Source organism: Furipterus horrens, unplaced genomic scaffold (genome assembly GCF_987537825.1).
Source record: "Furipterus horrens unplaced genomic scaffold, mFurHor1.1.pri manual_scaffold_8, whole genome shotgun sequence".
NCBI classification, from domain to species: domain Eukaryota; kingdom Metazoa; phylum Chordata; class Mammalia; order Chiroptera; family Furipteridae; genus Furipterus; species Furipterus horrens.
Genome location: NW_028327178.1, coordinates 34,391,353 through 34,411,320, shown reverse-complemented (window position 1 = coordinate 34,411,320; position 19,968 = coordinate 34,391,353). Strand labels below are relative to the sequence as shown.

Below are 19,968 nucleotides of genomic sequence, written 5' to 3'. Positions count from 1 at the left end.
CTGTCATATATACTAGAGTACAAAATGAATGTGACAAGTCTTGTTTTCATAGAGTTTAAGGTCAGGACCAGGGCTGGACACAAAGCTCAAAGTACAGGTAGACACGGGTTCCTGTAGGAGCCCAGAGAAGAGATATGATTTAGCCTGGGACTGCAAGACAAGACATCTTGAGGTGCATCTTGGTGGCTCAATAGGTAGGCATGTGAAGACCACGGACTTAGCCACAGAAGTGTGAAGTGACACAGTGCAGGTAAGAGGCACAGGCAGCTCGATCCTACTCTAGTTTAAAATGCAAAGTGGAGGGGCAAAGAGAGGATATGGTAAGTCATCAACCCTCCGAGTCTCCATTCCTCAAAGCCAAATTCTGGCTCTTAGGAACTGGAGGTTCTTAGCCCATCTCAGGCACTCGATCATTGCTGAATGTGTTTTCTGTGTCATGGAGATTCTGGGGATCTAGCTACTAAAATGCTTAGATTAATTCCCACAAATCACACAAGAAATATATCTCATTTAAAAAGAGCCAACAGAAATGCATACAGCAATTATATCTGCATCTTTTGGGGTTTGGGACCCTGGGTCACTGAAAAGAGATCCTATTGTGATTCCTCTACCCTGAAGTTTCTCGTTGATTCCTTCCTTGGGTCGTGCTGAGCCCTGCTCAAGAAGACGTTAGCAGTCTGGGGAGTTCAGACATGTTCTCAGGTAAGGAAAAGATGCCCTCTCTGGTGGCTGGTGAGTCTTATATACTGTTTCTGATGCGCGCACACTGTCTCATTTTCATGAGCTGCTCTGCCTCCTGTGTCTTTGTTCAGGGAGCCACTTTCTCTGGCATATCCGGATGGGTGAGAATGATTCACGGGATCCAGCAACCTACTGTGTGGGTGGAGTAAAATGTGTTCTCACAGAACCTTAGGAAGGATTCTCTAAGCTCAAGTCCCTAAGCAAGGCAGGGCAGAGACTTCCATTCAGCTGCTCATTGAACCCTAAGCAGGAACGGAAGTGATATGTGTGCTACTTCCAGGCCTGGCCCATACAAATCTCCAACAAATCATTTTCCCTGCCCTTCTGTCATCTACTGGTTGCATGTATGTTTGTCAAGGGTGATCTTGGAAGCCTCAGGGAGAAGATGGGGGTGCCAGTGGCACTCTGGGTCCCTGAATGACTGTGTGGAGTAGAGCTGACTTCCCTTTCCCATCCCAAATTTCCGTGAACCAAAACGCAGTTACTGCTAAGTAAGTAAGAAATAAATTTCAATTAGGCTTAGGTCATTGAAATTTTAGAGTTCGTTACAGCAGCTAGTCTATTTTATTGTAACTAATATATCTGACTAAATATACTTGTGGCTAATCCACTTTCTTTTTTAAACCAGTACTACCAAAAATTATTCCATGGTTTCAGAGCACTAAAGTACCTCCTCCTGGTAGAAATCTATTTTGTGAATCTAAAGCCTAGTAATTACTATATAATTGAATCGGAGTCTGCGAAATCAGGTATCTATACAGGATAGGCTGGTATGTTTGCCCTGCTGAAAGAAGCCTTTATTTAGTTTGCAACAACTGTTGTCATAACAGAACACAGGCCATACTGCTAGATCTTTCCATTTTTTGAGAGAATTGGGAGATCCAAAATTTATGTGAATTTTTTCAAATTTTACCCTCCTCAAATTAAATAAAACACAGCCATGGCTTTGTACACAGAAACTGGTAGTGGCCCTGGCTGGGTAGCTCAGCTGGTTACAGTGTCATCCCTACATGCCAAAGTTGGCTCCCTGGTCAAGGCACACAGAAGAAGCAACCAATGAATACAACAAATCAATGTTTCTGTCTCTCCCTTTCTTCCTTCCTCTCTCTCTAAAATCAATAAAATAAATACACAGAGAGACCCACAGTATGTGAACTGTGAGTTTCAAGTGACACAAAATCCAGCGTTCAGACATGTCCCTGGACCATCAGGGTTGGTATAAGACACTAGCCAAGAGCAAGTCTCTGAAAACCAAATTTGGGAAGTCACAGAGCCCTCAGTCTTGGCATATGAAACCTACTGAATCCAAGAGGGGCTGGGCCTTGTCTGAAGAGACCGAGAGAAAAAAATGCAGCCAACTGTGATGTTACACTCAGCAACAGCAGAATGGGAAGACAGACCTGGTGCACATGGATAATAAGGGCCCCAAATCCAAGAGTGATCAAGAGAAAACTGATATGGAATTGTTAAGTAGCCACTCACACTTTCTGTCACAACCAGCTTTAACAGGCGTCAGCTTTAATCTCTAATGAGCTGACAGCCTGTCGAGACGACAAGCCTGCTCTCCGTGCTGCCACTGCTCCCTTGCACCTCATGCTGTGGTCCAAAGGATTCCAGTGTCCGCTGACTGTCATTTGTGAAACCTCCTAACATGAATGGCAGAACCTCCTTTCATAGATCCGGCGTCCCCACAACAGGCCCAGACCCTGGCAATGGAACGTTTCCCAAGTCAAATTTTAAGAGCAGAGGAAGCCGTGGGATGTTCCAGAGCCTGCTTCAAAGAAAAGACAGCCTTCTTTGATGAATTCTAATGACATGCTCAAAGACACTGTTTTAATTGCCGGGCTGAGACTAAGCTTTGCCAAGAATGGTACAAGATATGATCACCACACCGTCTTCTTTGGACCCAGATGGACTAGGATTTATTCCCCACTTTGCTACTTTCTAACAGTGTGTGCCTACTTTGCTGTACTTGGGGGAGGGTCAAAAGAAATAAAAATGTATATATAGCACTTAGGACATAGGGTACCCTCAAATAGCTTTTGCTATTACTATGGTGAATGAAGCTGCATAATGTCAAGGGATTTAGATAGAGGATGTGTAAAGTGAACACCAGTTAGTGTTGTAAACATAATACATACTCAATAAATGTTTCTTTAATAGAAGAGTAATCTTAATTTAAGTGTTAAATCTTTAAAAAGGAGGAAGTTAACAGTTTCTGTTTCCTATCCTGGGGCTGAAAGCGGATGGTTGCACATTCACCTTGATTTTACTAGGGAAGCTGATACACAAGGAAACAGAGTCAAAGATCATTAAAGGGGATACAGTATCTCCAACCAGCCCCACTGGCGAAAAGGGCACTGAAGGACATTTACTAATGAGCGTAATTAAACATGACTTGATAACCACCAAAAGCCCTGCTGATAATGGCAGTGAAGCAGATAAAGACTGAGACTCACCCTTTCAAAAGAGACTGGACGTTTTATACTAAAAGTGTCTGTGCAACTGCCAACAGCACCGTGAGGAAATAAAGCTCCCGTTCAGAACATATCTGATGCTAGCTTCGAATATGGCCCAGCCTCATCTCCTGACAGGCCACACCAAGGCAGACTATCCGCAGTACTGATGAAAGTCTACCATGCACGAGGCAAGAAAGAAGATAGAGGTGCTTTTTGTTTGTTTGCTTTTCTACTCTTAGGCCCCTTTCAGCTATTTTTTTTTTCAAGAAACTAGTAGCGTGTATTTTGGCACGAAGTGTGGACAGAGATTCTAAACAAAAGCAGGGACGATAGGGAGGGCTATCCTTGTCAAGGATGCTTTGCTTTGTTTTCTAATCAGCTCTTTAAAATGGATCCCTTCTCTAGGCAGGATGATGGGAATCTTGGCTACCTCAGCTTTAGGCTTGGGGTTATACCCTTCTCCAGACAGCTATGCAGACCTGCCTGTGCCTCTAACCACAGGCAGCCACCGACTATCTCAATTGATCCCTGAGATCTACCCACCCTTTAAACTTGGTCATTCCTTAAGGCTGTCAGCTAAGACCTCAAGCTACATGTGCCTCCACTCACACAGTCTCCCGTCCACATCTTGAGATAACATGCACGCTCCATAAACTACTAGCTATGTGTAATAAAAATAGACTAAAACTCGTCTGGAATGCAACACAGCACCAATCTATTTCCGAGGCCCATTGTGTAAGAGATGATGTCTTCAAAAGAACTAATTTAAAAAATATGAATGATATTCTGTGGCTAAGAAGGTTTAAGGCACACTACTACATAGAAAGGAAGTTTCTAACAGGTAACCTTTCTATTTACGGAACATAGAAAGTGTATTTAACAAAACTTCTTGGGAACTGACCATGATTTTAATATTTAAAGCATTAATATCCTCTTTAGAAAAGGGAGAAGCATTTGGAATAAATTCATTTAGAAAGGAAGAGTATTAAATAAATGTGTTTTTTCTTTTCCTCCAGAAGAAAAGGTAAATAACAAAATCCATAAAACTTTGAAAAAATGCTTGATGAATTGAGTTGGAGAACTTATCCTAATAGATCTGAGGATATATTATAAGACTATACTAATTAAAACAGCATGGAACTGGCCCCCAAACAGACAACTAGAACTAGTACCATAGCACAGAGAATCAGGAAGCTGATCTACAGACTCACACTTAGAAACCATCTGCTGTCTGTCACATGAATCACCGCAATGCAGTGGAAAAGCATTATCATTTCGGTAAACAGTACTGGATATCCAGAGAAGAAAACAAAGAACAACTCTGGTCTACCTCTTGTACCAAATGAATAATCCATTACAGATGAATCACAGCTACATTTTTTGGGGAGGTGATTCATTACCTTGGAGTACACAGTCTTGCTAAATAGGATATAAATATGCAAACATAATGAAAAAATTGATAAACTGGACTTTATTAAAATAAAAACTTCTGTTCATCATAAGGCACCATTAGGAGAATAAAAAAGCAGGCTGCAGAATGGGAGAAGAAGATACTTACAATACATTTAACCAATAAATAACTGATACCCTTAATATATCAGGATATCCTACAAATCAATAAGGAAAAGACAGACAATCCGACAGAAAAACAGTCAAAAAGTTCACAAAGAAGATAAGAAAATAGTAATTCAGTGGGAACATCCTAATTAAAGCATAATAAGACACACACACACACACTGAGTGGCTAAGTTTTTAAAAGAGGGAAAAAACCAAGTACTAGTGAGGACGTAGGGCAATTGGGACTCCTACACAGCTGTGGCGAGGGGATGTAAACCGGTGCGACCACTTTGGAAAACGGGCAGGATTGTACTAAAGCTGCACATACGCATGTTCTAGGGCCTAGAAATTCAATCTCTGGGTACATAAGAAAAGAAACACACCAAAACACACACACACACACACACACACACACACAAGAATGTTTATAGAGGTTTTATACATAATAATTAGATCAACTCAAATGTCCAAGTGTAGTAGAATGGATAAATAAAATGTGGTTAATTCTTACAATGAAATAAATACTATTCAGCAGCGACAAAAATGAGCTACATCTAAATACAGCAAGGATGAATCTCACAGATATAAAGTTAAGTAAAGGAAGCCAGGCAGGAAAAGTACCTACTATACGATATGCAGTTTCATAATAAAATTCAAGCAGGTAATACTAATATATGATGATAGAAATTAAAAACATACTGGTTACTTCTGGCAGAGAGCATACTACTTGGCAAGGGTACAAGGGAAGCTTCTGGGCGGCTGGAAATAGTCCTTGTTGATATGAGTGAACCTGTGTTCATGTGAGTTAAACCTGTGGGAAGCCTCTGCTTCTGGTTGGAATATAGAAAATCATGAGATTATAATTTGCACTCTGATGCCAAGAACAAACCGGATGAGTTACTGAATCACAGACTTTTGAAACCATAAGATAGCTGAGAACATGATGAGATTTAACTGAATAAAAATGGAAAAAACAAAACAAAAACCCGACAAGTCTTTCTTATGAAAAAGAAGACCTATACCTGCTTTTATCCCTGGAAGAGTGGTGAGAGGAAGAGAAAAAAATGACATTAAATCGTAAAAGGACATTTCACCCTAACTTTGAAAGAAACGTGAGTGGCCCTGATAGACAGCCTTGATGGATTCCCACCCCGTGCAACCGCGCCAACTTTTCCCACAGGTCTTTACCTGGTGCATGATGGGATACACTCAAGTCTGGCTGCAGAGCCAAAGATCTGTTATGCTAAGGAGGAAGTTTGAATTTTATAATTTCCCAAGAGTGGATGGAGGTGTGAAACCAGAAACAGGACACTCATTAAGATGTGGTCGCAGGATGGTGATAATTCTAACCTAAGTTAAGGTAATGGAGATAAGTGAATGGATTTCATGAACCACTCGAGAGGTAGAGGAGACAGAACCCTTGGTCGTAGTACGATTACACCGCGCATTTCATTCTTCTACTATAAGGCAAACATTAGAATGCATAAAAAACCCTTCATGCAATTTTGTCACCATTTTCTATAATGAGAACTGTAAATGGAAATCATAACAGAGGATCAGAGATGGGGGGCTCTTAATCTGGACTAAAATGCCAACAAGAAAACAAGAGGCTACAAAGGGACATCATAAGAAGACAGGTAGTAAATAAATTAGCCACAGCAAACAAGATTAAAGTTCCAGAAAAATCTTCGAACTTTCGGGGAAGGGAGTAGGAAACAACATATTCATGCCCATGAATTTATCGGGGGTAAAGGAAACTTCAGAGGTCAGGAAAAGGATGAAGAATATGATGATAATATTAATAAATATTTGTAATAGGTTAAGTTTTACTATTTGATCTCAAGCATCAATCTAAGTGGATAAAGTCAATAAAGGAAGTAAGTCTTTCCTAAAATAACTACAAGGATAAAACTATGTTAAACAATTTCTTAAAGGGATGGAGTAGCGGAGAGAAAGAATCAGATTAGGTGGCATCAAGTGCCCTGGTCCAGACCCTCGTTGCTGAGAAATATCTTGGTTCTTGCCTCTAAGTCTCCAGTTCTATGCAGCTAACAGTTACGAGTGGTGCCCTTTCAGCTATTACTATTTTTACTGAAGCTTCATTGAGGTAGGTTTATGTTTATGCCCTGAAAATTATGCATAATGACATGAAGCATGAAATACCAGTAAAAGATTTCCAAGATAATGTGATCAACATACATTTGCTAATCTTGAACACAGCTCAGGAAAGTGAAAGGACAGATTAATTAAGGATTAAGCCAAACATGAATTTTAATATCCAAAGAGTTATAAGCAAGAAACTCTGGGGTATATTTGTAGAGCCATTTTAATTAGTCAGTATTCAAAACAGCTTTACACACACAAGTCAAATTTTCAGCAGACTTTAAATACTCTTCTAAATGAGAGTTGAGGAATCTGGTAAACCAAGCACAGGGGCTGAAAGCTAAGCTTGAGTTCTGGCTTTGCCAGGCCACACTCTGAGCCAAAATCCTGCAACTTGCTACAAATGTAAAACAGAGAACTCTAACAGCTGGCTACAAGGATTAAACACAATGAATGTGAATGTGCTTTGTAAAAGAAAAAGTAATATACTATTTCCTCAAAAAAAAAAAAAAAAGGGGAAGAGAAAATATGTCCATGAAAATTTGCTTTTTTGAAGTTTACAGTCCTATCATGATGTCTACATAAATACTTAAGACAGAGTACCTCTGAATTTACTCATGATGATCCAGGACCCAAGAGTTCTGGGTTCTTTTTCTGAATGCTGCTCCTGACATTTGCATTAGTAAGTGGAAAATGACACAGCTATCAAATCTAATACCTGTTACAGTGATTTCTTATGGATTACATTAACATCATCCAATTTTTAGAACTGTATCAGAGCACTTAGTTTAGGCCAACGTAAGACAGGCCTGGGATCAAGTACTACATCTATCACTTCCTAGTTACATGAGTTAATAGAGTTCAACCATCCTTATAACATCACAAGTTTTCTATCTCAGAAATGGGAATATTCACAGTATAACATCAGAAGTTTTAAAATATCACAAGATTTGCGGGAATAGCATTTAATGTACATAAGCAGAATGCCTGGTATGTAGTGCAGACCTTATAAATGTTAGCTGTTATGACATCTAAATGTTTCTTGCAAGCAGATGAAATTCTTCATTTTCCACCTATGGTCATTCTCATCCTTGAACAAGAATGCCATTCTTTGTGTCACAGTGATACAGAAGCTCATGTTATTTTATAGCCAGATGGCGACTTCAAAAACAATGTTAGTAATTTTCTTACAAAATAAGTATGACTGTTGACACTTCGAAGAAAACTCAGGAAATATGCAGCACATGTTGGAAGAAAGTCACCAAGTGTTTAATAATGTGGTAACGGAAAAGAAATTTGAAACCATTATCTCACTGCATGTATTAACATTTGTCCTATTATTTATATGATCATAACATTTTATTTTAAAGACTTAAAACACAGCTGACCTGGTCTTCTTCTCCTCCACCTTCTTCATCATATTTTAAAATATTATCTCTTACATCATCTTCTGGATCAATTAAAAGTTGCTTGGCCTGGCGTTCTTTATCCCGGCGCTTCATCCATACCACAAACATCAGAACGAGGACTAGGATAAAAATTTTTTTTAAAGAGTAAAAAAGAATAACATTGTAATTTTTTAAACTTGATCTACGTAACAACAGTCTGCAACACTAATAATTTACACTTCTGTGGGCAGAAATCTTGCAATGCATCTTTTACTCTATTATGTATTTCTGTCCTCACATTACAAGAGACAAGACAGAGCAAGACCCTCCCACTGGGTTTTAGAGGGTGAAGACCTGGGTCACAGAGCCTGGTGCCCTTGTGAACTCACTGTGTCAGTGCCTGTCCTCAGTTTCATCAACTACAAATGGGGAAAATAATTATTTCTATCTTCTACTTGGGTGTGCTAGCAAATCTCTTAATAGAATGGTTTATGAATTCTAAAACAAAAACTGACAGTAAGTTAAATTGTTACTTGTTATTTAGTTGCTATTTCATTGAAGTTGGTCAGCCGTTATTCTACTCTCCAGGTCAAGGAGGACTGCCCTTCTCAGGGAGGGGAACTGCTTCCCATGATGACTTGGGTGGTACGATGGAATTGGATCAGCAATTGGACCTTGAGGATTTTTGATTTCCAAAGGCTGCTGCTTTTCTACTGCACTACTGTGCATTCCTTTTATATTAGACCTCAGGTTTCAGGTAAGAAGGTTAGGGGATTAGCTTGACCACTGAAATAACATTAGGCTTTCATGCTTTACACATTTGTGCCAGGGTTAGAATCATAAGTTTTCCGGAGGGTTGATGCTAAAATCAGCACCAATTCATCTTCCTTCAAGGCTGCATCACTTCCTCATGCCATAATCCATCATATCAAAGTCTTTCTTGATAAGGTTGGCATATATGCCGCATTTTAGTTGAAATTGAAACGTATCCCTAAGTGCACATCTAGGAACGCTTTCTCTCTAAAATCTGGAGATATTAGTTTACATCCCGAAGCAAAAGATTTAATGACTCCTATTTGAACACATTTTTTATTATTGGCCATAAAAGTAAATATCCTCCCTTTAAAGCCAGATACATGATCTCATTTGCCATTGTTCCAGGGCTAAGTCTAGCATGTGGGTTATTAGTATGGCATGCAGGTTTCAATTTATAGTCAAAGTAGTCTCCACATAGGAAGTAAAAAATGCTCAAGCTTCTATAGTAATTGCTTAGGATAAAAGGACAGAATTCTAAATTACCAGAACACTTGTAAATGGTGAAAATATAAAAGAAATGGGCAACAGTTTCAAGAAAGTGATTGGTGTATAGCATGATCACACAACAAACTAAGTCCTGCTGCTATTCAACAATAAAACACAGAGCCCAGGCAATTTATTCTTTTAACCTGCAAGCTTAGAAGTGGTTCCTAAAGTACTTTCTGGTGGTTAATTTTTTGCATTCCACTGAACCAAAGATTGCAAAGTATCTTAAAGAGTAGTTATTCCTTAATCTAGGCTTGCTCTTAAGACAGAGAATTTATTGAACTGTGTAATCATTTCTATTATCAAATGTGCTATACGAAGTACAATTTTTCACTATTTTATGCAATCCTTCAGAAACAAAGACCTTGATCTTTGCATGACTGGAGCAGGTTGCTGACTGTGCTTTATGTGAAGGAAAAGAAAGGAAAGCAATATACTTATTTTCCTAAATCATCAACTGCGTGCCATAAATTCATACTCAAATCATAAGATAAGTGCTCAAAGTAAGGACTCTAACGTTTTTCTATAAAAGAGCTTGTTACGGCTCCCCAAGCTATCGGCATCAGAAAATGGCCTTGAAGAGGTGAGCTGCCTGGGTGTGCTGCAAGCCTGTCACTGCTCAAACAGTGCTCAAGGTTCTTCTCATTTCAAGGTGGGCTTGGCTGAACCAGATACAATTGGCAAGAACATGCTAAGAGGTCGAAGAGAGTTGTTAAATTACCTTGGAAAGGCAACAGTAATAAGTTACTTTGCTAAACGTTCTAGAAGTGAAAAGAAAACTGAAGAGCCAAAGACAGTACTTACTGAGCAGGATGATGATGCAAAGCAGGATGGCAATGATGGCCCCTGTGCCGAGCCCCGCGCCCACAATTCTGTCTACATCTGTGCAGTCCCCGTTGGAGTCGCACTGGCAGACCTTCACACGCAGGATGGAACTATTTGATTTGGGAGGATTACCCGAATCTGTGATTATGATCGGAACTTCGTATATTCCAGCCTCAAGAAATTTTATCTTTAAATTAAGTTGAGCAAAATCACCTATATAAAAAAAAAAAATACAGTTTGCTAGTTAATACATAATATGGTGAAACACACATAATATTTACTAGAATGTATGTACTACCTAATAGTATATAGCAGACTGCACCTAAGCTGCATTGTCAAGACATTTTTTTGGCTTTAAAGGTTTTAATATCTTATTTAAACTTTAAGTAGCTTTTAAAATATATTTAACGAGGATAGTACAAAGCACCTAAAATTAACTTTTTGTTCCAAGCCTCAAAATCTCTTAACTGTATATATATATTCAAATAATTAACCTGTTCTTACCATTAAGCCGAGTGATGGTCCAATTTCTCTTAATAGTCACTGGAGACAAAGGAAGATCAAAAGCAAATGGTCCAGCATTTGGATCAATATCATAATCAAGTGCTGTGATGTTAATTGAACTGGGGTCTGGCGTTTCACACGTCTCTGCCTCTTGAGGTAATACTTGAGGGGCATTGTCATTAATATCAAGTAAATAGATCTGCAGCGTTCCTGTTCCACTCATAGGAGGAATTCCTTAAAAGAAAGAAAAACCACAAACCAATGCTGAATTTTCTCTCCATGACCATGAAATTTTCAAAGCTTCCAGCCTTCTTGCCCTTATCACTGCATAACCTTGGAAAAATCTAGTTGCCACAGCACGTGGGCAGAATGTTTCAGAACAAGGTCACTTAGTGCTTCCTTTCCAGGATGACTCTGAGCTGCCACCACGGGTGTGCAGGAGCTGCGCGCAGTGACACCGTGTGCCCTTGCTGACAGCAGTTCTGCACCCACCCTGCCCCTGCCGTCCATTACTCTGGGCCGCGTGCCTACCACGTCCCTCGAGGCACTGCGGTGAATGTGAGCAGTGCTGAGCACCAGGCTTGCGATCTTGTGGGCCTCACTTTTGGTGGAAAACCAAGCCATGTGCACAGAAGAACACAAGAATGCTTTTAAAGCTTAAACACAGCTATGAAATACTGAAACAGTCTACAGATCCACAAACGTCATCTTGGGAAGAAACACCATGGAGAGGAGAAATGATATTTACTGTGAACCAACTACCTCCTTGAGAAAGCATGAGGTTGCTCTGTATAAGATGGGGACCAGAAAAAAAGAAATTTATTTATAAAATATTGTGTATTTATTCTTACATATTTAAACTTTGCTCACCTTGAAAGTACTCTCCATTTGATGCAATATACTTATAAACACTCTTTTTCCCCACTGCTCAAAACAGTTTTTGAACTCCTCAATTCTAATGCCTTTTAGTGTGTCTGCCATTTTTTGTTTCACCTTTTCCACATATGCAAAATGTTTGCCTTTGAGGACTTTTTTCATCCGGGGAAACAAAACAAAAAAATAGTCGTTGGGGGCGATATCTGGTGAATAGGGAGGGTGTGGCATGGGGGTCAAAAACTGCTGAACACTCAGTGCGGTGTGAGCAGGTGCACTCGAAAATCACCCATCATGAAATGGGCAAGCACACTGAAAGAGTCTTCAAAAAAGTTCACTGAAACTGAGCACAACCTCTCACAACAACGCCATCTGGTGCACTGATACAGATGGGTTCCTAGAATACTCACCTAGTGGGGGAAGCTGTATTACCAGGGGCCCGCTCTCCAGGAGATAATCCCTTTCTTTTATTGGTTCCCCCTCGCATACATTATTCCATTGTAAACCTATGAAGTAGGTTCATACAGATGACCAACCCAAGTCTCTATAAACTACATACACATGGTCACACACTCGTAAGTGGTAGGGTTAGGGTTGGTACTAAAGATGTTACTGACCCCAAAACCATTCTTGTTACAGCATATAATGTTGTCTTGTGATCATTTATTCCTGTGATTTGGCCTGTGTTATATTAGAAATGTTTATAAATGTATGTAAAGTAAGTCTTCAGTTAACATCATCAGTTGCTTCTTTGACTTGAAGAGAAATGGCATATATAAACAAAACCAATTTTACCACAGGCTATATCTCATTAATATTATGATGAAAAGATGTTGAACAAAACATTATTTAAGAACCTGCTGTACTATAACAAAAATACTATATTAATCATAAACACATATTATTTAATTATATACTTTATATATTATATAAATAGAATAGAACTATAATCATCTTCTGAGTAAGGCTGCATACAGAGACACAGAGGTTTAAGTGACCTGCCCAAGGACATGCAACTAAAAAGAAGCACATATACACCCCTGAGGAGGGGACCAAAAGCAATCTCCATGGGCTCCATGAGGAATACGAGTGTTCCGAAGGCAGAAAGAATTATTGTGATGTACGCATTGGTAAAATGGAGGCAGAATTCTAATGCCATCGTGACCACTCTGATACTACATAGTTTGAGGAACTTTCACATTTATTTTCACATTTAATATTATTTGACTCTTATGACAACTCTACATAATAAGCAAGAAGCAAAATCAATTTATCAATAATGAAACTAAGGCACAGAAAGTATAAGAGCTTGCCCAATCAGTAAAGAGCAGAACAAGGATCCAAATGTAGCCTTGTGATTTAAGTCAGGTGTATCTGCAAAGCATCACGGCGACACAGATTTAACTGCTTGCATCAAACACCCTTTCAATTAGAAAATAATCCACCCCGGTGAATGAAAATATTGTTTGCAATTCACAACCAACATGCATACATGATTTTATAGCTGTTTAAAATGCAATATAAGGGTGCAAGATACATTACTTTAAGTTCCACTGAGAACAGAAGCTACCGCTTCCACAAGGTGAGAGAGCCTAAGACAGACACTGATACTGTGTTTCGATGTGCAATGGCAGAAGCTGTATGGCCCATGTTTCAACTCTAAATATTTGAACATTAGCGCTAGATAAGAAAAATATTGCTTGGGCTCTGTTGCCGCATAGATTTATGGCAGACAATGATCTCACTGAATCTTATTATATAGGATTCAGAAAGGTTCATTGAAACTGTTCTTATCAAAAGTGTTTCATAGGCAACGTTTTTAAAACTACACATCTCGACCACCAAATTGAAGCTGACTATTTTTATTTGATGCTAACATGCAAAGTTGAACACTAAAAGGGTTTTAAAATATGGCTGTGATTCACTTTTGGATATATTAATACATAATAAAAATATTTATTTGATTGTTTAGTTTGGGCCAGGCACTATTTTCAAAACTTTATGTGCACAAGTCATTTTATCTTCCCCAATACACTGTGAGTTAGGTACTGCTGCCATTACCCCTATTTAACAGCAAAGGGAAAGGGACAGATTTAAAACACTGCTGCTAATCCCCCAGTTAGGAAATGGTAGAGCTGGAATCTGGACCCAGGGGGCCAGATTTTCAGAGCTTAAACTTTTAAACACATATCATACTAAAAGCTAAAAAAGCAAAGCAAGTCCAACACCAGGTTTAAAGAAGTCACTTTTATCTTACACATTAAAAAATGTGCATTCTGCCCTGGCTGGTGTGGCTCAGTGGATGGAGCACGAGCCTGCGAACCAAAGGGTCGCCAGTTCCATCCCCAGTCAGGGCACAGGCCTGGGCTGTGAGCCAGGTCCCCAGCTGGGGGTGTGTGAGAGGCAACCACACAACCACACATTGATTTTTAAAAAAGCTTTAAAAATGTGATATCTATTAATCTCACCATTTAGAATCTAGCAAAGATGCAAAAAAAAAAGAAGCGCTAAACTAGATGTTCCAATATCAATAAACTAAAGCTCATGTACTCAATTATCTCAATTAATGCATGGAATTAAGGACTTTCCCCGTAATGGCAGACAACAGGCACAGAATTAGAAAGAGGAAAAACGCTAGAGACAGATAAAACTGATGGCAGCAGAAGTAGAAAAAGACCATCTCCAAAAACACAGCATTTGGGCCACTGAGGACATACTCAACCTGCAGTAATGAGGCATCACATGTAGCAGGGCAGAAAACTACAAAGGCTGCTAATCACAATGCTAGGCGACCATGGAGGGTGCATGAACGTTATAAAACACATAGAATATGCCATAGAAACCCTAGCAGAAACGGAAAGTAGAAGTTGGGGCTTTAGAGGAATAAAGGTCAGTTTTCCAGAAAATTGGGTTTTGTAGAAAACCTCATTTCCTGATGATGCCTTCATGATGGGGCTCTCCTCTCCTGAACAACATACAGGAAAATACGGTGACTGTATTGAATTACGTACCATTGTCAGAAGCAAGGAAAGTGGCATTATATATATTGTTTTTCACATTTGGTGATTCTCGGTCCAAAACAGCAATTGTAGTTACTTGCCCATTCACAGGATCTATTTTTAGCCAATTGGCAGGATCAGATAATTTTGTGTATCTACAAAATGAAAGTGCAGTAAGTTTATTTATTTTGACATGAAACTTAAAAAAAATAAAGCATATTTTACTGGTTTAGTTCCAAATGCAGCTCATTAACTTAAGAGTTTTGCAGATGATGGTTGCAAATACATCTTTAATGTGGGAAGTACTTCTGTGACAGTGGCTTTGGGAGGCATATAAAGGTTGCATATGTGCAGTTATGCAGGAATATTAGATAGGTGTTTGAGGGAAAAGACTAGGAGTTCAGCCTCTCTACTGTGGGCTCTGTTGGATTTGACAGATACTGTTTTAATCTCCTGTCTAGTTCAATGTGTGGCAATGGTGCAAATACAACAGCTCAAATATTCCTTCTTGATAAGCAGTAGCCCTAATGTATAGGACTGAAGAAAAATTTTAAGTTGGAATTTCTATCACAGAATACTTCTAAAATGGTTGCCACCTTATAATGGCGAAGATGAGGTCCTAGTGGGGAGACCCCCCCCATAATCCTATCCCTAGTAGGGTCTCCCACAACGGGCCAAGCCTCAGACTTACACCTTTCAAATGAAATCCCACAGTCTGAGTCTGTATGAAGCTGATTATCTATAACAGTAGTTTATCATCTTATACTTTTTTTACTGGGGGCGGGTGAGATTTTAAACTTTAGATAACCAATATACAGATTGAGAAAAAAAATATCCCATGTTTTAAGATGTAAAAAGTTGTAGGAATTGAATACACTGATTAATTAGCTATTTATCTGTTGATTTTAATGTATAGAAAAATGGAGAAAATATGCAGTTATCTGTTGCAGCAGTTCTAAAAGAAGCTAAATAAAATATGAGTTAATTTAAAAAATTATCATCAGCAGCAATGAATAGCTGTGTGGGGTGTGCTCTGCCAACCATCCACTCCCTCCTCAGGAAGGATAAATTTGATTTTGCTGAAGTTGGAAATCTTTACAGATATATTTTATAAGTCCTAAAAAATGAAAATAATTAGCTTTTATCTTAGTTTTGGCATGAGTTTTCTTCCTGATGTGTGGACAAGAGGTAAATGTTATAAGCTTCTGAAAGTCACCTCTTTCCCTACAGTAGATGCTTTTTGTGAGTTCATTAGGAAAGCACAGACTAAATCATTGTTAAATATTTAAAGAAAAAGGGAGGTGGAAACAGAGAGGCAGATAGCATTTTTTTTTTCTTCAAATAAAACCTGACTAGATCCATTCTTTTATTTCCAATGTACTGTATTCATTGATCTATTGAGGACACTTCATCAAAGAATTAAAAATCATCTTGTAATAAATAGTTTTCAGTCCAATGGAAATTTCTTAAGTGGTAAATTTTATGCACAGTGTAGAATATAAATTATAAAAACAGTATAAATGGCATTTGATACCTAATATTTTGCTGCATATATCGATCTGGGTCCTGAGCAGTAAATGTTGTTAACATGGTACCCGCATGAAGGCCTTCTTCTTGGCGAATGATCTTGGGATTTGGGGTAAAATAAGGGTTTTCATTCACATCAATAACTGTAACAGACACAGTTGCCGTTGACTGAGGTGGGTGCTGAATACCCTTGGCTAATGGCACTTGATTTTCTGCAGCAACAGTAAGGACAAACATCCTATTTGTTTCAAAGTCGATTGGCTAGGAAAAATAAAAGGGAAACCACGTTTTTGCAGGAAATAGTAATTTCATTCTGCAGTTTATTCTTCTACCAACTCCTTTTCCAAAACATTAACTTTTCATTCACTATGTCATAGCTTCTTTTCAAATTTCTGGAAAACATGCATTAGTATTATCAGGGATTGAAATGTTTGTCATAATTTAAACAAGATATTCATAAACCTTGGGTATTTCAAAGATTTATGTTCACAAAATAATACATATTACTATTGTAAGATTGAACTTATTTAGCTACATCCAAAAAACTTGATTATTCTCAAAAACACCAATAAACTGAAATCAAGTGAGAACGTAATGATCTAGATTGTACTCGCAAACTCTGGTACTAAGACTACTCCTATCTTGAAATCCTTTGCCAGTTTGTGATGAAGTGGAAAAAAGATAACTAGGAAATATAGTTTTTCATAAAGTTAAACACATTCAAGTTAAAAGTTCATTCATGATTTGATATATACATTTTAAAGTATACATACATACATACTTTAAAAATAATATTTGTATGTAGAAGGTTTTTTTTTTCTCTTTTACTTAGCAAACAAAAACCCTGTTTGTTTTCCAAAATAATTTTGGGTATTGTACTACTCTGTAAAAACCCCCAATCTAAGAACAATACTCTAGATAAAGGCACTACACAAATAACACTTCGTGTAAATACTAACTTTCAAAGTTCCATTGAATCCTAAGTCAATAGGAAAGTTACAGGAGTCAAAAGTGACTAGACTGGACTTTCATTCTTAACTTCCACTGACCACCTTCTGGTGGAGGTGCAGATAAGTAGCCTTGTGCAGAAGACCACGAGAGAAGAGCTGTCACAGGTTGTCTAAGAAAGTTTGTCTAAGAATGATCAAGAGCTGAGGCTGAAGAGAAAGCCACATTATTGGCACAAACCGCACCAGTTTCTTAACCTAGACTGCCTCCAGATCTTCAGACACATAGTTGTTTTTCTTTCATTCTGAAATCACTGATTCAATTTGCCCCTTCTCAATTATTTCAATCAAGACAGTAGAGAAGCCAGAAAGTAAAACAACCCTTCTGAGTGATATCATTAGCCAGAAGAAACATCCCGGACATAATATTTTTGGGAGGTAAATTGTATGTATGCATAATTTTAAGAGCTTTAACGTGTATTAAGCTTATTTATCCCTCAGAACAAAGCTATGACTTGAATTTGAGGCTTACAGGAGGTTAATACTTGCCATGGTCACACCGCTACCAAAGGCAGAGTTGGGTTAGAACACAGAGGGTCAGGTTCTGGGGCCCACGCTCATCAGGATCATTATGCTATGTTCAGAGATGTCTAGCCCCCACCTCATGAAGGAAAAGACCGTTCCACTCATACATGTTTAACATTCTTGGCAACTGACACCTTAGTATGCCTTTCTATGTAAGGTCAATGTTTGGGCTTCCTCACAAATCAAAGAGTATTGGGATAGGAGGCAAGGAAGCAAATCTCTTCACTGTGTGGATAAACATAAGAGATATTCACTTTAAAGAGCTTTTACATCAGCGCTGTGTATTTAATATACTTGAAGTTAACATCCCCTTTCCTTGCAGAACTTGGGGGTGTGTGTGTGTGTAATATCTATATATTCTTCATTCAGCAGTAATATATATATTACACACACACACACACACACACACACACATATTTTTTATAATTAAAGATCAGGGGACCCAATTTCTCAATGCCTTGAAAATAGCATTTAAATATAGTAATGTAAATTCAAAACCTTTTTAAAAATGTGGACCATCTTCTTGCCTACTCATCCCATTTTACTTTTGTGATTTTTTGTTTTTTTTTTACCCAAGCCAGCATTCTTAAGAGTAATCTGTAGACTTAAGATTAGCAGGTGTGGGGTGGCATTGCTCATAACTACTGACTGGAGATCCAAACTTCAGGATGTGATGGATCACCAATACAACTGCACCAACATTTAACACTGTTGAGGGCTGTGCTGTCTTCAGCTTATTAACACTGGCCAAACTAATTTAAAAACAATCAAATTCCAAGGACGATGTGAGAATATCTATGTTGGCCTCAACAGAAACTACAAAATAACACATGTGACTCCTCAAAATACATTAATTCCAGATTTAGAGATGTTTGAAAGAAAAAAAGTCTTAAGACTGAATAACAGACTAAGAGGGTGGGGGGCACATATCGGTCACTGCAGAGTGGCTGTCAGATCAATGGCCCAAGTTCCACTTACTTTGACCACGGTGACTAAGCCATCATTGCTGTTCGGGTCTGTCTGAATGGCAAACCGCCCCGTAGGATCCCCACCACTGATTCTGTACGCTGCATTCCAGGACGGCGTATGGGGCTGATCCTTATCGGTCACAGTTAGATTAGCTACTATGACATCCACCCTGTTTTCAGGGACTTCGCCATAGAACTACAAGGAAGAAAAAGCTCAGTCAGAGGAGTGACATGGATCAGTGAAGGACAGCGTGTCTCGATGACCACACCACCCTGACTTTACTAGGCCGTTAAATCTTTATTATCCTCACTAAATGTGGAGAGCAGTAATGCAGGTAATCACAGCATTTATGGTTGACTTTAAAAATAATTTAACATTTGCCAGCAATCAATTTTTTCCAAATTATGTCACAGTTTCATTAATGTTAAAATTAGCATCCATTTGTGAGTATCAGGGTCATTAATGGGAGGTGGGAGGAAAGGACTCGTCTGAGGAAAACAATTTTCCACGAGAGATAATAATTATTTGCTGATGAAGTAGTAAAAATCAGTCACATAATTCATGTACTTGAAAATATTATGAGAATTGTGTTATAAGAGCACAAAGTTTTGGGGGAGCATTTCGTCCAGGCAGCACTTTTTAACAGCTTTATCAGTGGACTTGGCTATTAAGAGAAAAAATATTACTTCGATGCATCGTTTGAAACCCTGGTTAAGTGACAGAAAATGTCTGAGTCAGTACCCCTTCTACAATTAGGTTAAGCAAGTTCAACTTTTACTGAACACATTTGTTATTCACAACCAAACTTCCCAGGAATGGACCACAGATGTAAAGTTCAGTGAGTGACAGTCTGTACTTACTGTCATGGCAGTAAACTCTGGAGGATTGTCATTGACATCTGTCACTGTGATGACAGCCGTTGCTGTGTTTGAAAGGCCATATGTGGGGCTGCCTTCTGTGTCTGTAGCTTGAATTATCAACGTATACTGTTGCACTTTCTACAAAGACATAAAGAAAATCTCAATGAACCTAATTCCTCAAGAAGACATAACAGTGGTTCTGTAAATGGCTCTTTATTACACATGAAGAGCACAGCATCATTTATTCTGATCAACATTACTTGAAATTTCCCAAGTGGAGTTTACTTTAACTGGCAAACCACAGGTCTGGTTTTTGTCTAGAGATATTT

The 19,968-nt window shown here is 38.6% G+C and overlaps 1 protein-coding gene across 1 annotated transcript in view; it reads right to left on the bottom strand.

Moving 5' to 3' along the window:
- CDH2 (cadherin 2) overlaps positions 1-19,968 on the bottom strand; it is a 210,638-nt gene that overhangs the window by 21,008 nt on the left and 169,662 nt on the right. The window contains exons 8-14 of the mRNA XM_090285686.1: positions 19,640-19,777; positions 18,789-18,974; positions 16,286-16,539; positions 14,764-14,906; positions 10,880-11,113; positions 10,355-10,588; positions 8,249-8,388 (exon numbers count right to left, since the gene is read on the bottom strand). Coding sequence (XP_090141812.1) covers positions 8,249-8,388; positions 10,355-10,588; positions 10,880-11,113; positions 14,764-14,906; positions 16,286-16,539; positions 18,789-18,974; positions 19,640-19,777 — 1,329 coding nt within the window. The remainder of the gene's footprint in view (positions 1-8,248; positions 8,389-10,354; positions 10,589-10,879; positions 11,114-14,763; positions 14,907-16,285; positions 16,540-18,788; positions 18,975-19,639; positions 19,778-19,968) is intronic.